This window comes from Drosophila mojavensis, unplaced genomic scaffold (genome assembly GCF_018153725.1).
Source record: "Drosophila mojavensis isolate 15081-1352.22 unplaced genomic scaffold, ASM1815372v1 contig_80, whole genome shotgun sequence".
In the NCBI taxonomy this organism is placed as follows: domain Eukaryota; kingdom Metazoa; phylum Arthropoda; class Insecta; order Diptera; family Drosophilidae; genus Drosophila; species Drosophila mojavensis.
The window spans coordinates 9,747,679-9,770,359 of record NW_025318906.1 but is presented as its reverse complement, the minus strand read 5'-3'; the positions used below and the strand labels follow the sequence as shown (position 1 = coordinate 9,770,359).

The window sequence follows — 22,681 nt, the reverse complement described above, 5'->3', positions numbered from 1 at the left end:
AACATTGGCCAATTTTCATTGTTTATTGGAATTTATTTATTTTGCAACACACGAAAGTATGCAATGCAAATTTTGATTGGTGAATTTAAAGTGTATCTTAAAAGTAGGCAATATTTACTTTAAATTTAACTGCGCTCGAAAGTATGCTACAAAATAATAGTAAAGAAGCTAATTTTAGTTAATTAAATAGCGCTTAAAATAAATATACAAAAAAAAAAAAAAAAAGTTAATTAATAACAAACCAATTAAAAAATTAAATATACATGTGTTTTGGCATTTCTTCGCTAGAATGTGTATTTTGAACAGTTGTCATTGTTTGACCAAAATATGTTCACATCTACATATTGGAGGGTTCGCTCGCTTATGCTAAAAGGCAATTTTTCATTTGGCTCAAATCAGATGCGATATAGCTTCTATATACATAAAAAACAGTTAGTAAAATTGATAGAAAATAAGTAGAACAATTCCTTAAATAGCTTGAGCACTTGAGGCACTTGCTAAAGTTTTTGGTACACATAGTTGGTATATGGCAATTCGATAGATAGTCTGTGGCATAATATACTAAGGGTAACTAGAGCTAGGCTAATAAATAACTAGACTTTACTACATCGATCTTAACTAAGTGTAGGCTAAGGGTCATGCTGAGGCAGTATCACAGTGCAGGGGTTCATCCTCCATCCGATTGTTGGTTGCATTTCGCGGCGATATCACAAAATGTTTGCGATTCTGTATTGATTGGCTAAGACGTCGATGAGCGCGCCGTTTGCGCCATCTGTGGATGCAGTACCACAATACTGTAAAAAACACAAAAACAACAATATTTTGTTATAGCATATATACAACTCGTGGTGCTGTACTCCACTAGGCCAACTCACCCAGTATCACCAAGAAGACGCCACCGAAGCAGCCAGCGCCAAAGAGCCAAAGGCTGCGCACTTCGGCCAGCTCCGCGCTGTCCATACAACCACGGAATGTTTCCGAGTTAACGGTGCGATTGTAGGGCAGTGGACACACGCTGCTGTCTAGCGAATCTGTAAAATGCAAAATGCAAAATGCAAATTTCAAAAGTTGGTCACATGCCAAAATTAGCTGCAGCAGCAGCAGCAGCAGCAGAAGCATCAACATTTGCTGCATCTGCATCGCCTGCTTCTCCTCTCGCCTCTCTACTTACCCATGCAAACGGGAACAAATTTGGGATTGGCGCCGATCGTCATTAGATGATTGGTCACCTGCTGGCAGTCGCATGAATCGATCTGCGTTCGCGTCAGATCGATGACTCGCAAATGGCACAAATTGGCCAGCTTCTCGATGTGGAAGTTTGTCAATGGATTCGCCGAAACGTTTAGCTGCCAGAGATCTGAAAAGGCAACAAGAAATATTAGCTACAAATGTCAGATTTGACAAGCAGTTTAACTAAACTTTAATACTACGACTGACAGACTTTTGGATATTGCAGTTAGACTAAAAGTGGATGATATCTTCCAGTCAAAGTTGACTCCTGTTAAATTTTACCAGCACTGCATTGTCATTTAATTATTAGTTATATTATTTAACTTATCTGAGAATCAGCTAGAATATACTATATTCAAAGCTGACGTCATAGGCCTCAAAGTGTCTTAAATTTAAATCCATTAGATTTTCCTATTGCTATTATCGATATTATCTGACAAGCAGTTAAATATATGACACAATAAGTGAGTTATGGGTTTGCCAAAAAACACTATTTTAAGCATATACAAATATGTGAGCAATTGGTAAATGAAAAGAAAATAGAGTAGAAATGACATTTCTAAGCTCCTATTAATTAATTTCCAAGTATTCTTAGACAATTCCGGATCATAGCATAAAAAATAGCATGGATATCTCTTATGAAGTATGCCATAAAAAGTCAACTTTAATTTAAACTTTATCATGCGGTTTAACTACTCACTTGGCAATATGCCCAGATCGGGAATATCGTGCAGGTCACAATTGGCCAGATTGAGGTACTCGAGCGGTGCACGAATCGGTCGCTGCAGCGTTTCGAGATCTTGATGCAGCTCCCGCAGCTCGTTGCTGTCTACATAGAGATTGCGCAGCCTGGGCAACGCGAACAGCTCCATGGGAATCGTGGTCAGACCATTATTCGACAGATCAACTTCCTGTGCATCAATCGATCATTAGTTTAGTAATTGTTGAGCTTTAATTGAATTTGAGTGGGGCTTACCTGGAGCGCAGTGAGCGGTGCAAATGTGCCCGGCTCCACAGATAAGATCATGTTCTCATATAGCATTAAAAACTTAATATCGGTATACCTCTGGAACGAGCCACTTTTTAGCTTCCTAATGCGATTGTACGATAAGTCCAGTACCTGGAAATAAACAAAACACAGCAAATGATTATTTCAATTCGCGATTTATAATTGCTCCAAAGAAATTGTTAAGTCATGATAGGGGCATGCCAGATATGGGCATTGGGGTTACGGCTATAGGTATATGATTATAAGTAGGTATACCAACTGTGTAAGAGATCTGTTGTGGGTAGAGATATGAATATAAGATGAACTTTTAAAATAAATATGAAATCTTTCACTCTTGGGGTCTTGTGATTATGCCAAAGCCAAGTCAAAACGTTATAATTATATTATATATATTATATTAACATTATTATTATCGATAGCAAGGAAAAGGCAAGAGTTATTGATACAAAGATAAACCTTTATCACGTTATATACTTCAAGATATAAAGTCGCTCAAGTCAAGCAGACTTTAAGCGATGAAAACAGCAAACCTCTCGACAGACAAACAAGGATATATCGTCTCAGTTTTTCTTGCTGATCGTAAAATAAATAGTTTATGGCTTTTATAGAGAATCGAAGCGCCATAATTTGTCCCGTAAACTAATATACATATACATATATAAATACTTATACTTTTGTTAACTACAGAATCTCACTCTCACTCTCTCCTTCTCTCTCTCTCACTCACAATCTCTCTCTCTCTCTCTTTGTCTTTCTGTCTCCCATGCAAACAGTATTCATATTAATGTGGACCACATTGTCGCATATTTTATGCCAAGCCACAAGTGAACTCTCTTTATGCTTTAATTAAGCCAATTGAGCTTGGCTTTGTGTTTGTGTGTGTGTATCTGCGTGTGTGTGTGTTTTGAGTGGGGTCTGCTTATGATGTGCCATGGGGGATATGCGAGACACGAATTAAGTTTGGGTCATGAGATTTTTATTGGATGAAATTGAACTTATTTGTGGCAGGTCGTCAGGCAGGTCAGCTAATTGATGTCACATAAGCAGCAGCAGCACCAGCAGCAGCAGCAGCAGACTCACCTCAACCGATGTCTTCAGGTTCTGTGGCACCTCCTTGAGATCCATGTTGTAGCAGCGAATGCGCATCAGTTTCTCAATCCGTCCCACCGAACAGCGGCGCTCATCCTGGCTGGCGATGCCAAAGGCCAGCATAGCATTCACAACGGATATGAAGACAATGTTCAGCAGCAGGCAGCGCAGATCCATGCTGGAAATAGATTGGAGCGATACATGAATAAACGCATATACACATACAATATCGACAGAGATTATATTGAATGGGAAAACAAATATTGGCCATAGGCATAGCCGTGGAGCATCAATAGCGGCTGCTAAATCTTTATTTCTCTCGCCAGCTTTTTATTGCTGGCTGTTTATTTCCCCTCGGATTGTCTATCAAAATAATAAATAAAACCACAGTGGGTGAATGGGTGGTGGTGGTGGTGGTGGTGGTTACACACAGTAGCCGCACCAACAAAAAATAAAGTAAAACCACCCAAACAATTATTTTCGAATTAACAAATTACAAGATCAATGCCGCGCCATTGAGGATCGTCAGGTTGGGTCAGTCTCCCTCTCCCTCTCCCTCTCTCTCTCTCTCTCTCTCTCTCTCTCTCTCTTTGTCCCATTTACAATGCGTTTGATCAAGCGGAACTCGACTGGGCGTTTAGCGTGCGAGGGCGTGGCTATAAATTGAATTAGTTGTGAACTACTAGAACACAAACAGCGCTCAAGCTAAATAAAAGGCTAGGTCAATGCGGCGTATGAGTGATGTTTGCATTGTATCAAGTGCATATTACGTATACGACCTGCTATACTGTGGCTAACGCTCAGTGTCAAGGGGCATGACAGCCAAAATGCAATGCAAGTTGCATTCCGAAAATGGGGCAGTAAACACAACTAACACATACCCTATAAATTTTGTTTATCTTCAGTTGAAAAAGAGGAAGGAAATTTTCTTTCCTATGTATCGAAAAACTGTTTCAGTGATTAATACAGAGCTGAATCGTGCCGGAAATAATTTACACTGTGCAATTTTTAATTAAGTTTTATAGCACTGTGGAAGAAATCACCGTGTAGATCTGACTCACCTGGCGCTGTCATCCGCATTAAAATGTCTTAGATTGCTTTTGTTTTATTTTTGTTTTATTCCTATCTTATCGTCAAAGACAATATTTATTATATATCTCTTTGATCATCAAACAGCAAGTAAGCTACGCACAATAAATCATATAGATACAGCCATATGCAGGAAAAGCGCAAGAATCTTTTATGGAACGTGTCAAAACACACAAAACCGAACGGCAATAGAAAAACGAAAAGCAAAAGCAAAAGAAAATAATTATTGAACACAGACAAATGTAAATTGATTAATTGCCAAAAGCAATGAAAAACTGTGGGATAAGATGATGCCTATGAGGCATATGCTCTATCGACAGACAGATATTGAGAGGAAGAAGCAGCAGAAAATGAAATATGATTTGCAATTGGTAAAAGTCATGCAATAGGCAAATGTTTAAAGCTCTCCGCCCTAGCCCTCCACACCCCCCTCACACCGTTTGCACGTGCCAATTTAAAAGTTTGGTTTGGTGGAAAAACAGTTGCGTGATTCCAACTCTGATTGTGAGTGCAAAAGCTGTGCTTATGACTAATTTGCTGCTAGTCTTTGTTCCCTTTATGCATTCTCAGTGTTTATGCCTGAATACCTATATAATTTTACAAAACAAAATATCGGGTGTACAATGGTGGTGCCCACCCCTCGCTTACACACATTTCTCTGGCATTCAGAATAATTTCAAGTCTCAAGTTCAGCTTGTATGAAAATTGAATCGAGAAATGCATGGCTTGACAGGAATTGCATGCTCTGCCCAGCAGGCAATTAAATGGGGCATATTAGCTTGCCATTTGAGGGATATCTGTTAGTCGCGCTTGCTCACATACTCAACTGACACAGAGCACTTCAGAATTGGCCTATTTGCACAAAACTTAACGTGCCCAAATGAATTATGGATCGACGGGGTCTTCTGTCTAAATGGATATTATATTCGAGCGCAATAAGACATATGCCTAAGCCATTTCGAGTCGCAACTGTAATGCATGGGCCTTATTGTCGCCATTTAATCGATAACGTACAAAGGCAAATAAACCAATCAATAAACTTTGCCAAGTAACGGGCCAACAATAGCCGCGAATCATTCCGATTTCGCAAGTAAAATGTTGCAAGGGGAAAAAGCACAAAGTCAACGATTTCTCATTGTAGCTGAGTAATTATTGTTTTTATTTATTTTTAGATCAAAATAATGAAACTGATTTAACTTATACAGAAATAAATTTATAAATAAACAAAAATTAAAAAATAAATATAAATAAATTCCATATTTATTAGCTAAGCGTTAATTTTGTCCTTCAGCTTCACTTTCGAGTCAGTAACTTTTCATTTTCTCATTTTCACTCTATGCAGGATATGTATACTTGTTTTTCGTAACAGGTATGTAAACTGTTGTCGCACACTGTGCGAGTAATTCTGTCATTAGCGACGCCTGTCGAATCCCCGAAAGCCACAAAATATATAAAAAAGAAAATTAAAGTGATTTCCACACATTTCCACACGAAAAGCGACCGCAACAATGAGCTCTAGCTAAAAATACTTATCTTTTGCTTCTTTCGCTCTTCTCTTTCCTTTTGTTGTTGAACAAAAATTTCAAATTTAATTTAAAAAATATTTCGAGCAGCACAAAAAAAATAAAAAAATAAATAGAAACAGCCACAGACAACCGCAAGTGGAAAAAAGTATAAAAAATAATTTGTAATTCATTGCAGGCCTTAATGTGCCACAGAATAAAATATTTGATTTCATATTTTGTAGATATTATGGCCGACATTTGTTGGGGACTTAAGTTCAATAGAATTGGCAATAAAACATCTGAGCGGAAGGGCTAAAATGCCACAAGGGAAACTATTTCGATGGCCATAAAAACAGATCCGAAACAGCCGTGCCACCAAATGGGGCAAATACGTTCGCGCCTCGGCCCCAGCCATCAAATGTAAATTCAGATTTCAATTTGAGAATCCGAATCCGAAGCCGAATCGGTATCGGAATCGGAATGGGAATCGGAATAGGGAATCTGCATCATATTTATGCCTTTACCAAACAGTTTGTACCATATTTATTTATATTTATGTGGCTCAATCAAGGGGCGCAGCCAAAACAATGCAAAGCAAGACGTCGAAAATATTTCATAAAGGGGCGCTGGGCAGGGTGGGGCTGGAATGGGGTGAGGGGCATGTCAGCGTATGGATTACGGCCATGGTCCATGATAAATACGCACAAAATATTATTTATATGCTTATAAAGCACGCAGATGTTAAGCAAGCGATTAGGGAGATCAGGAAAAAAACACACAAGAAACAACTATAATAAAAAAAACCAAAATTAAAAAACCTAAAAAAAAATGGAAAAAACTTTAAATTAGTTTCAAATATTTTAATAACATTCTAAACATTTGTGAATGGATTTATGTGCTCCGCTGATGCGAACTGTCACACTTTGTGGGCGTAACGCGATGTTCCAAATACACAGAGACGCACATATATGCATATGCCTATGTATATATGAATCTACATATGTATATATGTATGCATATCTGCCACCCCTCAACAGGTGTGTGCCTCCGCTTTGTGGGAGATTTATTTTCATTTTTGTGCACAGAGCAAACTCGTGTGATAAAGATTTATTTGTTTAGACTTTGCGTGCTAGGCGAAGGGGGGATGGGGGCTACAATGCGTATTTCTTCTGCTTCTTCATCTCTTGTTCTTCTTCTTTTCTTTAACTACTAAAAAACACTTCAATTGTAACCGGGACCCTTATCGTCGAGCGCGCCAAGTGCTCGATATTCTACATGCTTTTTTTTATCAGCGTAATGAAAGAGCTCTTTTTCTTCTAGCGATACTCCCTAAAGAGTATATTAGCTTTTGGTATACGATAAAGAATTTAGGTGTAGAATATATATATATTATATATTCGTGCATAACCCTCGTTTGATTGACTAAAAAGATTAATTGGCTACACTCTTAGGCGCCATGACAAATGAAGCTTCAGTCTATCTTTTATAATCTAAACAGTTTAATTTATGGCACGTGAAATTTAGATACGTGAAATTTGATTTATCAACTCGCTGAAAGATAAAAGTGTCAATCTTATCTATGCAAATTGGGGATCGTAAAAGATTGGGGATGCACAGTGAAATATTCGGGATACTTTGAGCAAACATATTAAAGATCTTCTATATTTCATTTTAGCCAAACATTTGAGCATTGAACAAGTATTATGCAGTCTTTCATGCCCGACTGCAAACTCATTTACTGGGCTTTCGTGGCAGTTGCTTTTAAGAAGGGCAACATCGATGACGAAAGCAAACAGAACTCAAGTCGAAGTTGGGGCAACATGAAATTAATTGAATGCAACAACAACAATAACAATAACAACAAATACAACGACAACAACGTGTAATAAAAACGTTGCCCATTTATTTCAATTAAACACAATCAAGAACACATATTTTCCCCCAGAGACGGTATACCCAAAAGAAAAGAGCAGAAACAAAAACAATAAACTTCCAAGTAGCAAAAAATATAAACGAGCTGCTTCAGCAAAAAAAACTGACCAGTGGCACTTGCAATGTCAGGGAATGCACTGAGACTAGAGCATGAATAAGCACGATGATACAAAACATTGAAACAAGTGAAACATCGAAATAACAAGCATGACTAATGGCCAATTCCTAAAACAGAGGAAGTTATCAAAACGATTCGTCAGGATTTAAAACAAAACACAGAACCATAAAACTTTGAATAGAACCCTATTTATAAATAATATAACTAATCAAAGAAAAGAACAAACTAACTCTTAACGAGAAAACTTTAGAGCAGAACCCTCTGAATTCCAGAAGTGCTTATCTTATATATATCCAAATTTTCCAATGCAAACTTAGACGAAGCACTTATTCAAAGCCCTCACATAAAAGAGCTTAACGACCATCTAAAGAAGATTATATGGACATATACATAGTACATTTATATAAGCATATAGATTATGAATGTATATATGTATGTCTCATAGACTCGTAAAGTTTTTATAGTCCAGCAGAGATTTCTTTATCTTGTAGTACAGTGCAAAAAAATGTCATAAACATCCAGTTTATGTTGAATGACGATCATAACAGATCATAAAAATATATTTATAGTTTTTATTTTTTAAATATATATTATAGACATTATTTTATGGAATCATACATTAATATTAACAATTTATGAATTGAACAGATTTAAAGTTGAGATAGAGCTTAGTTTTAGATCATACCCATGTATATAGGAACTTAACATAGGTCAGAGTTATAATCAAACGAAATTCTGCTTAGAAAAACATCCAGCAAAAGCAAAGCATCATCTATAGTGAAACTCTTATAGAAACTGTAGATTAAGGTAGATAGCAAGAATTACATAGAGATAAGAGATTAGAGTAAACATTTCTAGAAAACTACATAGAACCATTTGGAAATTTAAAAATAATTCTAAATCATCATCATCGTGACATAGTTCAAGCACCATCAAGTACCACAGTTACTCATAGGCAATTCATAAGATTAGGCGCTATTGGACGTGAAATGGGATTTATAGCAGGTGATATAGACAAGGAATTGCTTTCATTATTGAACGGTTCATTTGAAACGGCTTTTTTACGGTTTTGAAATAATCGCGAGCCTGATAATACCTCAATGGAGCCGTACAATTGGGGTTAGTATATTAAATCGATTAGATTGGAAATATCGATGTAGGTGGGAGGGGCTGACTAGAATATACCCGAGGCGAACTGCTGAAACACAAAGTAATCTCTTCATTTATTATATATAAGGGTAGAATCTTGAGATGAATCTAAAATAATCTATATTCTAAAGAGATATGCTAAAATAATTAAAATTAAATGGATTTAATATCGCTAAGTAAAGCAGAAGCCAAGATAAAATCTGCTGTTGATCCTGACCTAGAATATATAGTACATATAGTTGGGTTCAGCAACGCCTAAGAGAACCTATCACATATATTTCTCCACAAACTACTTACGCTATATTGCTTCATTGTTCAATTTATACTAATCTAATCAGGCTGTTCTTATCCTTCATCTTACATATAGTAAGTAAAAATGAGTTTTTTATTAAAAATATAATTGAAAACATTTTTTCAATTTCCACTACGCACGATAAGTACTCAACTCTACTTTTCATGGCGACACAGTTCGGCTCTCTTCTTCTTTCACTTCCACTTCATTCAATTGAATTCAATTTAACTGCTGTTATATGTGCGTACGCGACGAACATAAGGCTGAACAGACTAAAGAAAAACTTGGAAATATTCGATTCCCCAAGGGGAAAACGAAAATATGTTTAATCTCTGGCTAAGCGATAACCCCTAACATTAACCCTGAATAGAGCGCACTTACCTCTTAGGTAATCCCATAGATTTATGTTGAATATTTCCATTTAACGTGCGTTATCCTGAGCAGCCATGATTTATATATTCTTTTAGCTCGATCATTTCCTTTATTTATTGTGATCGTATATCGTAGATGTGAATGGCTGGCGCGAGACACTACACAAAATTTATTTTCGTTTCACCGAAATTTCCGTAGTATTTCAATTAACACGGAATTCTGTTCTCTATTTAATTTTATTTAAGTTTAACGGAACGCGACGAGCACCGGAACCGAACCGTTCTATACGACAGACGACTTGGAATTGAAGCGAACGCAGAGTCGATCGTACATCTCTCGCTCGGTTGCTCGCTTGCTGCCCTTTCGGCTTTCGGAATAGCCGAAAAAAGTCACTGATAAACGAGAATGCAGGCCGAGGCAGCGCTGTCATTCTTCTTCACTTATAGATTTAGTTTTTTTCTAGATTGCATTCGGCATAGCCAACACAGCTAATAATGCTGACCATTTAGCTTCTTTTTTTTATACACCTTGCTTTGATTCAGCATTCACTTGTTGCCTGGCATGTCATTCAGCATTTCTAGCCAATAAATGCAGCTTATTTCCGTTGCTTGTTGATCTAGCTTTTTTCTTGTGCTGCGATGCTCAGCACTGAATGCAATTCGCTAGGGCCGTTAAGTGGTGGGCAGCGCCAAATGAAATCGGAAAAAAAGAGAGCCGCTGTTCGCTCTTCGCGCTCAATTGCGCGCTCTCTCTCTCTCTCTATCTGTGGCTCCTCTTTCTTTCGCTCTCTCCCACTCTCGTGCACTCGTGCCAGTCGGTGATAATGGAAACTGATATGCACAAAACATATGTAGATGCTCACTTAAATACGTTTTCAGCCCACTGTGATTGGCTCTCCAATTTCAGCAGCTTTATTTTGTTTTGCAGTATGCCTCCTCCGTGTGTGTACAGCTCAATTTCAGCTTCAATTAGCGCTTGATAGCTAACAAATCGATCGGATGAATCGATGACGATGTCAACCAACAGCATTTTTGTTCAACTTAATCAAAATCTCACGTTCCGTCGCTTCCGACTCTGAGAAGATTACTTACAAAACTCTGTCTACGATAAGGACTGGAACGAGTCAGCTTATGCAACCTTTCTGTTTCTTATCAACAATGCGCTAGTTCATTAAGACCTTAAATGACGAAAAAAAGTTAACACTAAGTAAATGAACTATATCAACAGAATTCTTACCCCAACTAACAGTTGTCACACAACATTCATTATTGAAAGACATCGCTCTGAGGAATTAAGCGGAAGAGCTCTAGATAGAAAGTTGATTGAATGGAGGTATTAAGGTGTCCATGAGACATGAACAGCTAAAAAACTTTAGCTTGTTAAAAGCTTGCAATATTTTAATATCATTTTCTACACGTTAAAATTTATATATTTAAAATATATAAATTTATTCTTTATTTATTATACCTACCCATCTTCAATTCAAATCTTGTTCTTTCCTGCGAGCGTTCACTGTATTGAAAGACTTTTTGGTTTTAAGCTGACAGACGAAAGTCTGTCCCTTAATACCCTAACCAAACAGTCATTAATGCACAGCTCGTCGCATACCCTAATTTGATTTATGTCGGGCATTTCCATATCCATCTCCAGCAGCGCTACCTGTGCACAGGTAACAATCGATTATAGCTGTAGGTAAATTGAAAGTGGAAACACATCAAAATATCCGTTTTGCACTCTCGAGTTGCGTTTCTTTAGTTTTTCTTTTATTTATATATTATTATTTTTTTTTTTTTTTGTTTACAACATGAAAAAAGAAATGGTAGAAAAATATGACATTGCTTTGTTTTTTTTTTTTTTTAAGAGTTCATTTCATTTTCTTTTCTTTGCTTTGTTTTAAATATATATCAAAACCCATATTCCATTAGTCTTTGCTTCAAATTTGTTTAATTTTTTTGTGTTTTTGAAAAATATATATTTTCTTTTTTTTTTTTTTTTAATATAATTAGTTGAATGTAAAGTATTTTATAAAAATGTTTTTGTTTCTCTCTCTCTTTGGAGTTGAAAATGAATTGAGCAAACGAAAGTCACAAATTAAGTATTAAAAGAAGAAGAGTGTGAGTTAATCGTAAAACAAAAATGTTATAATAAATAAAACCCGCCCATAAATGTTTTAACACACAGCCAACCGCCCCCCCAAAGAGGGTCTGTCTCTTTCTTTTGATTATATAAAATTGCTTTAAGTGTGTATGTATGTGTGTGTGTGTCTGGGCTGCTGCTGTGTGTGTGTGTGTTTTATAGTTGAGCAATTACGCGTTCCTTGCCTTCTCAACACCTGTTCGTTATTTAGATTTGCATCTATATATTTTCACAAATTTTTTTTTTGTTTATTGCATTTGTTTTTCGTTTTGTTTTTATTTTTTTTTTTTTATGCAATTCTTTTTCTTCAAGTTTTTCGTTTTTTTTTTTGTTCGTTTTTTTTTTAAATATTTTTTAAATATATTCGTTATTTTTTTTTTTTTTTCTTTTCTTTTTTTGATTATTGATAAGAAAATTGTATAGTGAGCTTTCATTTTGGTTTTCCATGAAAAATCAATGAAGCTGCCGGCTATATGCGTATAGCACTCAAAAAACAAAAAATTCATGAGCTTGAATAAGTTAAACTTGTTCCAACTAAATTATGGTAATACAACGGATGTTTTTTCATTTTAGCCAAAAACTAATCACAATCTTTTGCATTCATATTGCAAATATGCTTGAGTCTGTGTGTGTGTGTAAAGAGTGTAGTTGTGTATGTGTGAGAGTGCTCTTAGCAACTCCACTATATATCGTATGCCTCTCAATGGACTTCACTGACGGCTTCGTCCTCTGCAGGATTTCGTTCATGTTGTTGTTGTTGTAGTTGTTGTTGTTATGGCTTCTGTTGCAGACGCAGCTGCTCGCTTATGTTTGTGTTCTGGTAGAAGAGACGGACGACGAGCGTCTCACGCTCATCCTTCTTGGCCAGTATCTCTAGCTGGAATATTTCGGAGAAACGCGTATCGATGAATGCCCCCAAGGCGGCCACATCACACTTGGCCATGGTGGCACTCTCCAGCTCGCAGTGCTTGCTGTAGCGCGGCACCTGGGCCAGCTCGGCAGGCAGCTGGCGGAACTGGTCGGAGACGGCATTGTTGCCAAAGTCAATGAAGTGCACCTCGCACTTGCCATCGTCCAGCAGCTTGACTATCTCGGCGCGATAGAAGACCTCGTCCTCGGGGAATTTGGCCACACACAATGCGCCCACCTGCAGGTCCGTAAAGACTTCAAAGTTCTGCTCGGCATCGAGCATTTTATCGGTCATCTGCTCGAGCGCCGGCACATCCTGTTCCATTTGCACATAGAACGATTTGGCATTGTCGTACTGCACCACAATGCAATTGTGCAGCTCCACTTCCAGGGGTTGCTGCACACCAGCCACTGTGCTGGCCAGCTCCTGGGCAAAGTCCTTATAGTTGATGCGCAGCTGCACCGATTGCTGCGTCTTTGCGTCATCCTCCACGGGCTCGTTGACCAGCTCGTAGACCTCGCCGAAATGCTGCTCGAGCAGCGCTGTGAATGCTTCCTCCAGCTTCGCCTCCGGCACATCCTCGGGCAGCTCACTCAACCGGCAGTGAAGCGCCAGCGGCGGAATTTCACTAATCACCTGGGGCAAGGCAAACACCTGCGTGGTAGTCAGACTGCTGCCGTAGTCCATGAGGAACACCTCGTACCCCTTGTCCGCCTCCAGCACCTGCTTGATGCAACAGCGGTAATAACAGTCGTCCTCCTGGGAGAAGCACACGCCATTCATCTGCACAACGGGATTGGCTAAGGGCGTCAGTTGTTCTTTGGATAGGCCCTGCAGTGTCTTCACAATCAGATCCAACACGGCGGAATTCTTCTTGAGCTGCACATAGAAACTCTTGGGGGAGCTGCCATGCGAGATGATGCACTCCTTGTTGTTGGCCTGGGCCTGTGGCTTCTGCAGCTCGGCCTCCAGCAGCTTCTGCAGCTGCTCGTAGATGTTGAGCGCGTGCTTGTCCATGGTCTTCAGGCGCACCACTGGCGGCTGCGCCGTCTTGTTGACAAACTCCACGGCCACCTCGCCGTTGCAGCTGTCGATGAGCGCGTCCAGCGCCTCACGCGATTCCTTGGGATATTTGATAAAGTTTGGGCACGACTCCAGCGAGTGCAGTTCTGCCAGAGGTTTCACCTGGACCAGCTCCGCTGGCAGCTCGAAGAGCTTCTCGACCAACGCCTGGTTGCCATAGTCGATGAAGAGCACACGATACTGCAGCGACTGCTTGGCCGGCAGTTGTTCCAGGATGCGTGCGCGATAGAACTCCTTGTCGTCGGCAAACTGCGCCACGCACAGCTCACCCAGTTGGGCGATCTCTTGCTTGGGCTGCAGATTGGCGCTCTCCCCATTCAGCTGCTCGCAGATGTTGTCCACCAGCGCGTTGTTCGACTCGAACTGCAGATAGAAGCTAGTGGGGCTGCTCACATGCGTCACTAGAGCCATCATGCTTTCTACTCCAGCATCCGACTCGGTATTCGCCTCCACCTGTGGCTCCTCCAGTGGCTTGGGCTGCTTGCGTGTGCAGAGTGGCAGCAATTGGTCCAGTACATTATCCTCATCGAGAAGCAGGTTTACAACAATATGCTCCAGTCCCGGCTGCAGCAGCTGTGTGGTGAAGACCAGCTCACCCTCACCCGTCAGCTCGGCGAATTTGGCTTCCGCTTCCTGAGACCAGCCCACGTAATCCTCTGGCAGCTGCAGAGCGCAGCGTTTCGATAGGCTCGGCACATTCGCTATTTCCTCCGACAGCAACAGGCACTTGGCCGTGGACGAGGTGTTGCCGTAGTCAATGAAACGCACCTCGTAGCGGGCATCGGGCAACTGACGCAGCAGCTCGGCGCGATAGAAGAGTCCATCGTCATCGAAGAGAGCTGCCACGATGCTGCCCTTTTCGAAACGCTGCAACGGCTCCAGCTGCTGCTCTGCATTGCCCAAATAGAGTTCGATTAGCTCCAGGGCCTTGGAGTCGCTCTCCAGCTGAATGTAGAAGTCGGCGATGCTGTTGGCGTGTGAGATGTAGCAGCTGCTGCCGCTGGTGACATAGTCCAGGGGCTTGGCAAAGCCATCGGCGATCAGTTTCTTGGCCACGTCGACGCCATCGATGTACAGGTTGACGTAGCTGCGCGTCTGGTAGTCGCCGCGTGTCAAGTACTCGTAGTGCAGAATCTTCTCGTACGAATCGTTGAATATACCATTAGCAGCATCGGCCCACTCCAGCTTGCCCTTGGGTGCGATGGGCAGGGCGAAGGGCAGACAGAAGGGCTCCATCTGCGAGCACATGCTCTGCTTAATCTCTTTGGCATCCGAGACACAGTCGGTGTTGCCGAAGTCAATGAACTGCAGCACCATCAGCTCAGCGTCGAGTATCTTGGCGCGGTACCAGGACTTGTCCATGGAATACATCGATATGCAGTCGGCTCCATTCACAATCTCCACGAGTTGCGGCAGCGATGGCGACACGATTTGCAGATTCTCTGTTAGACGCTTCAGCTTTGGCACCGCATCCAGTGGATGCACATAGAAATGTGCAGGATTGTCGCAGTGGCTCAGCACAGCTTTTTCCATGTCCTTGTAGGGATCGGGTGTGGGTGTAACTGCCTCAGCAACAGGAGGCGGAGGAGAAACTGCAGGTGGAATTTCTTCGCTGACCGTAGCTGTTGGTGGCGGCGGCGGCGGCTCCACGACATCCACGGGTTCTGGAACAGCGGCTACAACGGGTGCCGGCTCGACAGGCTTCACTTCAGCCTTGGGAGCAGGTGCTGCTGGAGCAGGTGCTGACACTGGAGTTGGCGATGGTGTCTGCTCCACATGTTTGGTACGCTGCTTTGTTTCCTTTGGCTCCTTCGGCTCCTGCTGCGGCTTCTTGGGCTTCGGCGAGCTGTTCGTCGAATTCGATTTGCTCTTGCGCTGCTGCAGCTCTTCGTCATCATCGGTGGTTAGATCGACGCATTCAATGTACTCGTATATGTACGGCTTCTCCTTGTCCAGCTGCTTGCGCATATAATCAATGTCTCTGCCCGCAATTAGTTTCTCTGCCTTCAGAGTGTCCAGGACGCTCTCTTTGCCGTTGGGCAACAAAACGTCAGCAATGAGGTGATTGCGTCGCGTCTCAATGGGCTTCACTGTGACCACCTGCTCCTCCAGCAGCTTGGCCAGCCGCCCTTTGAGCTTCTCATCATTGTTAATGCGGCCAAACGGTAAATTAATCTCAACTGCGAAGCAGCTTTTATTCACATAGAATTTCTCATCCAGCTGCTTGAGCTGCTCACGAGCGAGCTGCTCCGTATTGCCATAGTCAATGTACAGCACATCCAAGCGCGAGCTCTTGGCATCCTTGGCCAAAATGCGTGCTCGATACCAATTGCCGTCGCTGCTAAGGGCAGCACAAATCTGATCCTTTTCGAATTTACGCAGCTGTTTGCCTGCAATGCAACAGTTGAATTACACTCCTTCAATTGATATTCCATAGCTTACCTTTCTTGGCATAGAAGGCATACATATCATCGAGCAGCTGCTTCATGGCTGGCTCAATATCGCTGGGCTGCACGAAAACGCGATACGATTTGGCTGTATAGACGACCAGCGCTTGGAAGCTGTTGACCAAAACTGGATAACCGCAAATGTAAGCGCTGCGCTCCTCCTTGAAGAGCGGCATAACTGGACGCAAGTGTATACTAAATCGTATATAAAATGCAAAAGTTAGTCTTTGATATATATAAATATAGATAGTTGATTCGCCTACATATTGTTCTCACAGACATGCTTGATATTTAGAGCAAACGATTTGCCCTCGTAGTACTCCTTGAAGGGCTTAGCCAAGTCTTTGTTGGACTTGACGAACTTGGTATCATCGTAGCTGCACAAGAAGTTCACATCAATGCAGCTCTCGAGCTGGATCTTAAAGTTTGTCATGTCGCGAATGGAGGTGAACTTGCCGCGCACCTGCTGACCAGCCAGAAGACCAACGCGAACAGCTAAAAGGAATAGATAATGAATTGAGGCTATTTGAAAAGCATTTCATATTAACACTCACATTCCGCCACCTCAGTCAGGAACTGAGCATTGATCAGTGTGTCGCGCAGCGAGGCACCATTCACAAGCATCTTCACTATATAAGTGCTCCAGCTGTTGTTATTGTTGTTCTGATGCTGCTGTTGCGAGGGCTGTTTCGATTTGAATTCACACTCAACTTTAGCATTAGCCGGCACAAATTTCTCCATGCGATCCACAATATACAAGTGATCGTAGTTCGTAACGACCTTATCGAAGCTGCAGCGTTGCGCCAGGCAGGGCACATCGGCAAAGCGCTGCTCCAGCTGCCAGACATCCTCCGAGGTGACGGTCAGCAAGTTGCCAGCGTCCACGCAGAAGATGCGATACTTGCGCAACATGTGGTTGCATGCCACCACTGTGCCTCGCAGTATGGCATTATCTTTACGCTGGCGCACCACCACACTGGAGCCCACCTTCAGCTGGAGCGGTTGATGCGGCTTCTGACGATAGAACTGACGCAACTCGCGCAGAAGACTCTCGTATTTGGTCGCTAGCGACTTTGGCACGACGTAGAATTGGAATGGCGACACCCACCAGGACAGACTAGCTGCCTCCATGCTGGGCGTTTTTATGTCCTGCAGTACGTAGGCCTTATCCAGTGGCACATATTTCTCCGGTTGCGGCTGTGGCTGTGGCTGGGCTTTGGGCGTGGCCGTTGCCGTTGCCTCAGCATTGGAATTGGCATCGCTTTCAACGCCGCTGGAACGCTTCGAGCTGCTCGATGTACCATCGAGCGTAGATTTCTGACGCTGTGGCTTCTGGGCAAATCCTTGCGGAGCGTTCAACGAACGCTGATTGGGAGCGTTGCGCTGAGAATGCTGCAGCAGTTCCTTGCGTGACGAGGGACTGTTGCTAAAGCGACTGCAAACAGAAGCAAGTTAGATATCATTGAATGCAAAGTTGATTCTTCTTTCTTTCACTACTCACGTATTTTTGTTCGCCTCCTGTTTGCCGTTTTGCAGCCGAGGTGAGTCCAGGCGATTACGTCCATTCTGACGATTGGCTTTGCGTGGCGAGCTCATGCCGCTGGTGTAGCTGCTGGTGCTGCGGCTCTCGAAGCTATTGTCGATGCGTACCTCACGATTGCGGCGCACCAAACTGGAGTCCGGGCCATTACGTGCCTGTTGCGACTGACGTTTGCTGTTGCCCTGCGGCGATTGAGTATCCTTGGAGCTGGTCGAGGCCGAGCTGTGCTTATCCCACTCATTAGCATTGGCATTAGCATTACTATTGGTATTGGCATTGCTATTAGCATTGCTATTGGCACTGACATTGGCATTCACATTGGAATTGGCACTCGCAGTTGAATTGTTATTGCTCTTCTTTTGCCTCTGCAGCTGCATGCGATCCTCGCTCTCCACAGTAGTCGAATTGAGCACCTGACCCTTCTCCAGCTGCTGAGGCATTGCATCCGATACTGTTGATTCGGCCCGCGTGATATTCGCATTGAATTGACCCTTCTCCAGCGATAGGTACTGCTCGAAGGGCATGGACAGCTTGTAGAGCTTCTTCATCACATTCAAGTTTTTGGCCATTAGATTCACAACATTGAGACCGTCGGGTTCGATGCGAAACACGCGCACAGTGAACGTGCGACGTCTGATATTCGACTCCTCGGCAAGCATTTCGAATTGATCGGTAATCTTGTCCTGACTCAGCTCACTGTTCTCGAAGCCCTTCAGACAGCACTTGATCGCCTGCCGCGGCATCATCAGATGCTTCTCGGCAATGTTGCCGATCAAATGCCGCTTCACATGCTGCTCGTAGCCAAAGTCCACATGGCGCACAATGATTGTGGTGTCATCTATGCGCAGCAGCTCCGCACGATACCATTCGCGGTCGCATTTAACGACGCACGGGGCACCCAGCACCAGCTGCTCGGGCACCACTTGATTGACATTATAGTAGGCGAACATTTCGTCCATTAGCTTTTCGAACTGCTCAATGTTGTTGACCTTTTGCACATAGAAATTGCTGGGCGAGTCAATGTAACGTATCTCAACAGCGTCGTCGTTCTGCAGCTGCTCCGCCTTGGCGTAGGCCTGACGAGAATTCTTTAGCTTCTTAAGCACCTCCAGCATGCTGTTGTTCTGTGAATATAGTAATCCAAATTAACAGCTGCACCCCAAGTTCAATTGAAGTCACTTACATTATGCATCAGCTGGCAGGTCTGCATGGAGCCCACGCTCTCAGCGGCCTGCACAGTCAATTGGAAATTGATATACAAAGCCGAGTTCTTGAATATACGCTTCATGCTCTCGTCGAGGGCGCCCAACTCTTTGGCGCCAGCGAGAGCAAAGCGAAAGGCGAACGGTTTGATCAGCAGTAGCTCCTGCGGTATCTGATAGAGATCTGTGAGGGCCACCATCTCCGAGTTGCCGTAGTCCACATAGACAACACGGAATCTCTGGCCGTAGACGGCACTGACTAAGGCGCGATAACAATTGCCATCCTCGGAAAAGCGCGCCACGCACGCCGTGCCAACGCCCGGATACTGATTGAGCGGCTGCAGACGCATATGCTCAATCTGGCTCATCATGGCATTCAGATCTCGCGTGGCGCTCTTCAGCTGCACCCAAAACAAATGCGGACCGTTCTCCACAAAGCTCACATAGACATCGTAGGTCAGGCCAACGGTCAGGCTCGTGGTGCGAAAGGCCGGCACAATGGGCTGCAGCTGTTGCTGTTGCTTCTGAGCAGCTGCCTTTGGCTGTTGCGCCAAGGCATAACGTGGTATGGGCACAAAATTCAATGATGGCTGCTGCAGCAAGGGCTGCTGCTGCAGTGCCCGATGCTGCTGCATGGGATTATTGAGGCGCACATTATAATACATATTGAGTGGCCGTGGACTTGTCTTGGGCGTGAAGACACTATGCGTGGTCTCGGAAGTTTGATTGATATTGGCACTGTGTTGATTGTATGGATGATTGGCCGCAGCATAAACGGCCGCCTTCTGAGCATTGACTAGGTGAGCAGCTGTTGACGCCGCCTGGACGGGATTTGCCATGACATTTGTCTGGAAAGCAAAGTGGTATATTCATTATATGGATAATGTATAATTCGTATGTATAATCATATATATACCAAATTGGCTAATGGCGTAGGTATCACCACTTTAGGTGGCAACTGCACCTGGGGCTGCTGTGGCGGCTGCTTGATTGGTGTAAACTCAGTGACTGCTGGTGCGGCTGTTCTCAGCGGCCGCGGCGGCGTTGTGCCCAGCGTGCGATGCACGTCCAGTCGAGCTGCGAGTGAGAAGCGTGCTGCGATCTGTTCACGTGCCACGTCCGTTGGCGTTTTATTGGGATCATTGCCCGTACTCTGTATGCTATTATTGTTGTACTCAACGATGGGCGATTGCGCCTGGGCCTTCCACAGTTTCTTGCAATGATCCATGATCAGCTCCTTGGCAATCGGTGCACCGATTTGCTTCTGCTGCACTAGAAATTCGTTTAGCTCGAAATCTTTCCAGCGTACGCTGGCAAACTTTTGACCACAGATCTGTGTGGGATCCACCTCAATGCTGACCACATGGTTAACCATCAGCTGTTTCACAGTATCCAGTTCAGTTTGGTCCCATTCCGAGCAAATGCCCAGCACAATGTACTGCGAACAGAGCACAGGCACATTTTGCAGCAGCTGCGGCTGTTTCGAGAAGAGCAGCTGAAATAATGATAAACGATATCAGTGCATTGCGATAGCCAAGGTATTTCATTTCATTGCAAATATACTCACATCGTGGCTGCTCACATTTCGCTTGTAGCCATAATCTAGAAACTCAATCTCAACCCGCATTTGACTGCTGCTGCCACTGCTGTTGCCGCTGCTGCTATTGCGATTGCTCAACTGTTTGTCATCGAGCCCAGCACTGAGCACACGCGTTCGCATATATTCCACATCGCCAGGTGCAGCGCCATTTGTTCGCTTGAATACACAAAAGGTGCCAGGTGTGAGCAGGGCCTGTTGGCGTTCATTTGACCAACTTGGGTCTATGGCAAAGCAGGTGGGCAGCAGCGTCTCGATGCGCGTGCTGATCAAAAAGGCGGCATCCCGATTGGCCTGCCCATATAGCTTCAAATAGGGTCCAACGTGATCCAAGTGCGTCACATATAAATCAAGGCTGGATGCGCCACTAGTCACGGGCGTCTTGCCGTTCATTCTAAAAAATGATTATTGCTGCAAAAAAAAATAATAATAATAATTAGTAAAAAAAATACATACATATCAATCATTAAATATGCAGAGCACAATCTTCTTTCGTTTTGTTGCTTTGCTTTGCTATTATCATGCAAAAATTTTGCAAAAATTCAATTTCACTGCAAAGCACACACGCATACCGATATACTCATACATAAATACGAAATATAACAGTTAATAGTCCGTACGACTCTGTCATCTTTTTTCATTGACCCACGTTGACAACTCTGTGGCGAAATGTGTGAGAAATAACTGTAAACATGGAATGTTTCCTGCAAATTATTATGCTTAATATTTGCACAGACCTGTGTATGTGTGTGTTTCAGTCGGCAAATTATCTTTTTTGCCACACATACAGATTGAATCTACGTTCTACTTTTGTCTTATAAGACAACAGAAATAATTAACAAAATTCCAAACTACTTACGTTGTCGTCGTCGTTGTCCAAAGCAAAACTCGGAAAAACACGGCCTCTTGCCTCTGCTCAGCAGCGCCCTCTGTGTGCATCAATATTCACTACAGTCGCCTAGCGGCCAGCCAATTAGTTAATATGTTTGTATGTATGTGTATCGCTCTGATCCGCTTTGCTCTTCTGTATTCCGTATGCTGTATTCTAATTCTTATTTTTTCTCTTATGCTGATGAATTCGGCAGTGTGGCTTACGGGCGAGCTGGCTTTGGCACACTTTTTATTTTCTTTTTCCTTCTGTGTGATATGTGTGTGTGTGCGTGTGTTTTTCCGCAGTGGCTGTTCCACACTGTATGTGTATGTGTGTGTGATGTTACTTCGTGGTTTGTGGTAGAAAGCCTTTCGAGTGATTAGAAATCGTTGTGTTCAGTCTTTTTAGTTATTTTGTTTTGTAGTCCTCCAAAAGAAATGTGCTTGCATTGCAAGCGCAACCGCAATTTGTATATGTTGCAGTCGTCGTAGTTATATCATAAAGCAATTAATCAATGCGAAATAGTATTAAAATTGAAAACTTTTTATGCCCACCCAGTAACACAGCCCGAGACAACGACGACACGACTGTCGATAAGTTGAGAATCGATTGCAGTCACAAATCGCAACAGTGTGACCATATGCTATTTAAAGAAAAAATCTAGCAGTGTGGAGCACATATGTTAGTTTAACAGAAAACAGTTACGCGATAGATGTTATTTAAAATCAAATTTATTTTCATTTATTTATTTAAGCAATAAAACAAATTTGCAATTTATTTAGGTGTGGTATGTATGTACGAATAGCCAAGCCATTTTCAATTTGATTACAGTTTATGTTTACAAACTAACATGATTGTATTTAAATGTTTTTCTTTTTATTATTATATATTTTGCTATTTTTGTTTTTGTTTTTAAATTCTGTTTAATAAGAATTACATATATATAGATATATATATTTACATATATGCATATACAATAATAATAATATTAATAATAATGTATAATTTTTTGTTTTTTTTTTACTTTCAGATCCATTTATAAGGCGCATTCTAAAATTTGTTGTCGCTATATAGCTACATATATGTATATATACATACATATATATATAC

The 22,681-nt window shown here is 42.3% G+C and overlaps 2 protein-coding genes across 2 annotated transcripts; both read right to left on the bottom strand.

The window, feature by feature from the left end:
• Nucleotides 1-276: 276 nt before the first annotated feature.
• On the bottom strand, nucleotides 277-10,099 carry LOC6579303 (leucine-rich repeat and immunoglobulin-like domain-containing nogo receptor-interacting protein 1). The gene is made up of 7 exons (XM_002005163.3): nucleotides 9,795-10,099; nucleotides 3,320-3,506; nucleotides 2,207-2,350; nucleotides 1,931-2,141; nucleotides 1,172-1,357; nucleotides 876-1,031; nucleotides 277-794 (listed from the first exon to the last, which is right to left on the bottom strand). Exons 1-7 carry the CDS (start codon nucleotides 9,809-9,811, stop codon nucleotides 637-639), a joined length of 1,059 nt encoding a protein of 352 aa, XP_002005199.2. The 5' UTR covers nucleotides 9,812-10,099; the 3' UTR covers nucleotides 277-636.
• Nucleotides 10,100-12,390: 2,291 nt separating this feature from the next.
• Nucleotides 12,391-22,170, bottom strand: LOC6579302 (maternal protein tudor). The gene is made up of 9 exons (XM_002005162.4): nucleotides 21,560-22,170; nucleotides 20,671-21,111; nucleotides 20,020-20,598; nucleotides 19,085-19,951; nucleotides 17,863-19,025; nucleotides 16,916-17,796; nucleotides 16,625-16,856; nucleotides 16,357-16,556; nucleotides 12,391-16,304 (listed from the first exon to the last, which is right to left on the bottom strand). Exons 2-9 carry the CDS (start codon nucleotides 21,091-21,093, stop codon nucleotides 12,694-12,696), a joined length of 7,956 nt encoding a protein of 2,651 aa, XP_002005198.4. The 5' UTR covers nucleotides 21,094-21,111; nucleotides 21,560-22,170; the 3' UTR covers nucleotides 12,391-12,693.
• Nucleotides 22,171-22,681: the final 511 nt, after the last annotated feature.

What these genes read in the sequence shown, in the direction of transcription:
- LOC6579303 (XM_002005163.3), bottom strand. An exon ending in CGATCTGGGCATATTGCCAA is followed by an intron (nt 1,358 to 1,930) that starts GTGAGTAGTTAA and finishes TTGCCTTTTCAG; the next exon opens with ATCTCTGGCAGCTAAACGTT. An exon ending in CGTCTTCTTGGTGATACTGG is followed by an intron (nt 795 to 875) that starts GTGAGTTGGCCT and finishes TGTTTTTTACAG; the next exon opens with TATTGTGGTACTGCATCCAC.
- LOC6579302 (XM_002005162.4), bottom strand. Translation starts at nt 21,093, where the DNA reads ATGAACGGCAAGACGCCCGTGACTAGTGGCGCATCCAGCCTTGATTTA. An exon ending in CCTGCCAGCTGATGCATAAT is followed by an intron (nt 19,026 to 19,084) that starts GTAAGTGACTTC and finishes CTATATTCACAG; the next exon opens with AACAACAGCATGCTGGAGGT. An exon ending in CAGGAGGCGAACAAAAATAC is followed by an intron (nt 17,797 to 17,862) that starts GTGAGTAGTGAA and finishes TTCTGTTTGCAG; the next exon opens with TCGCTTTAGCAACAGTCCCT.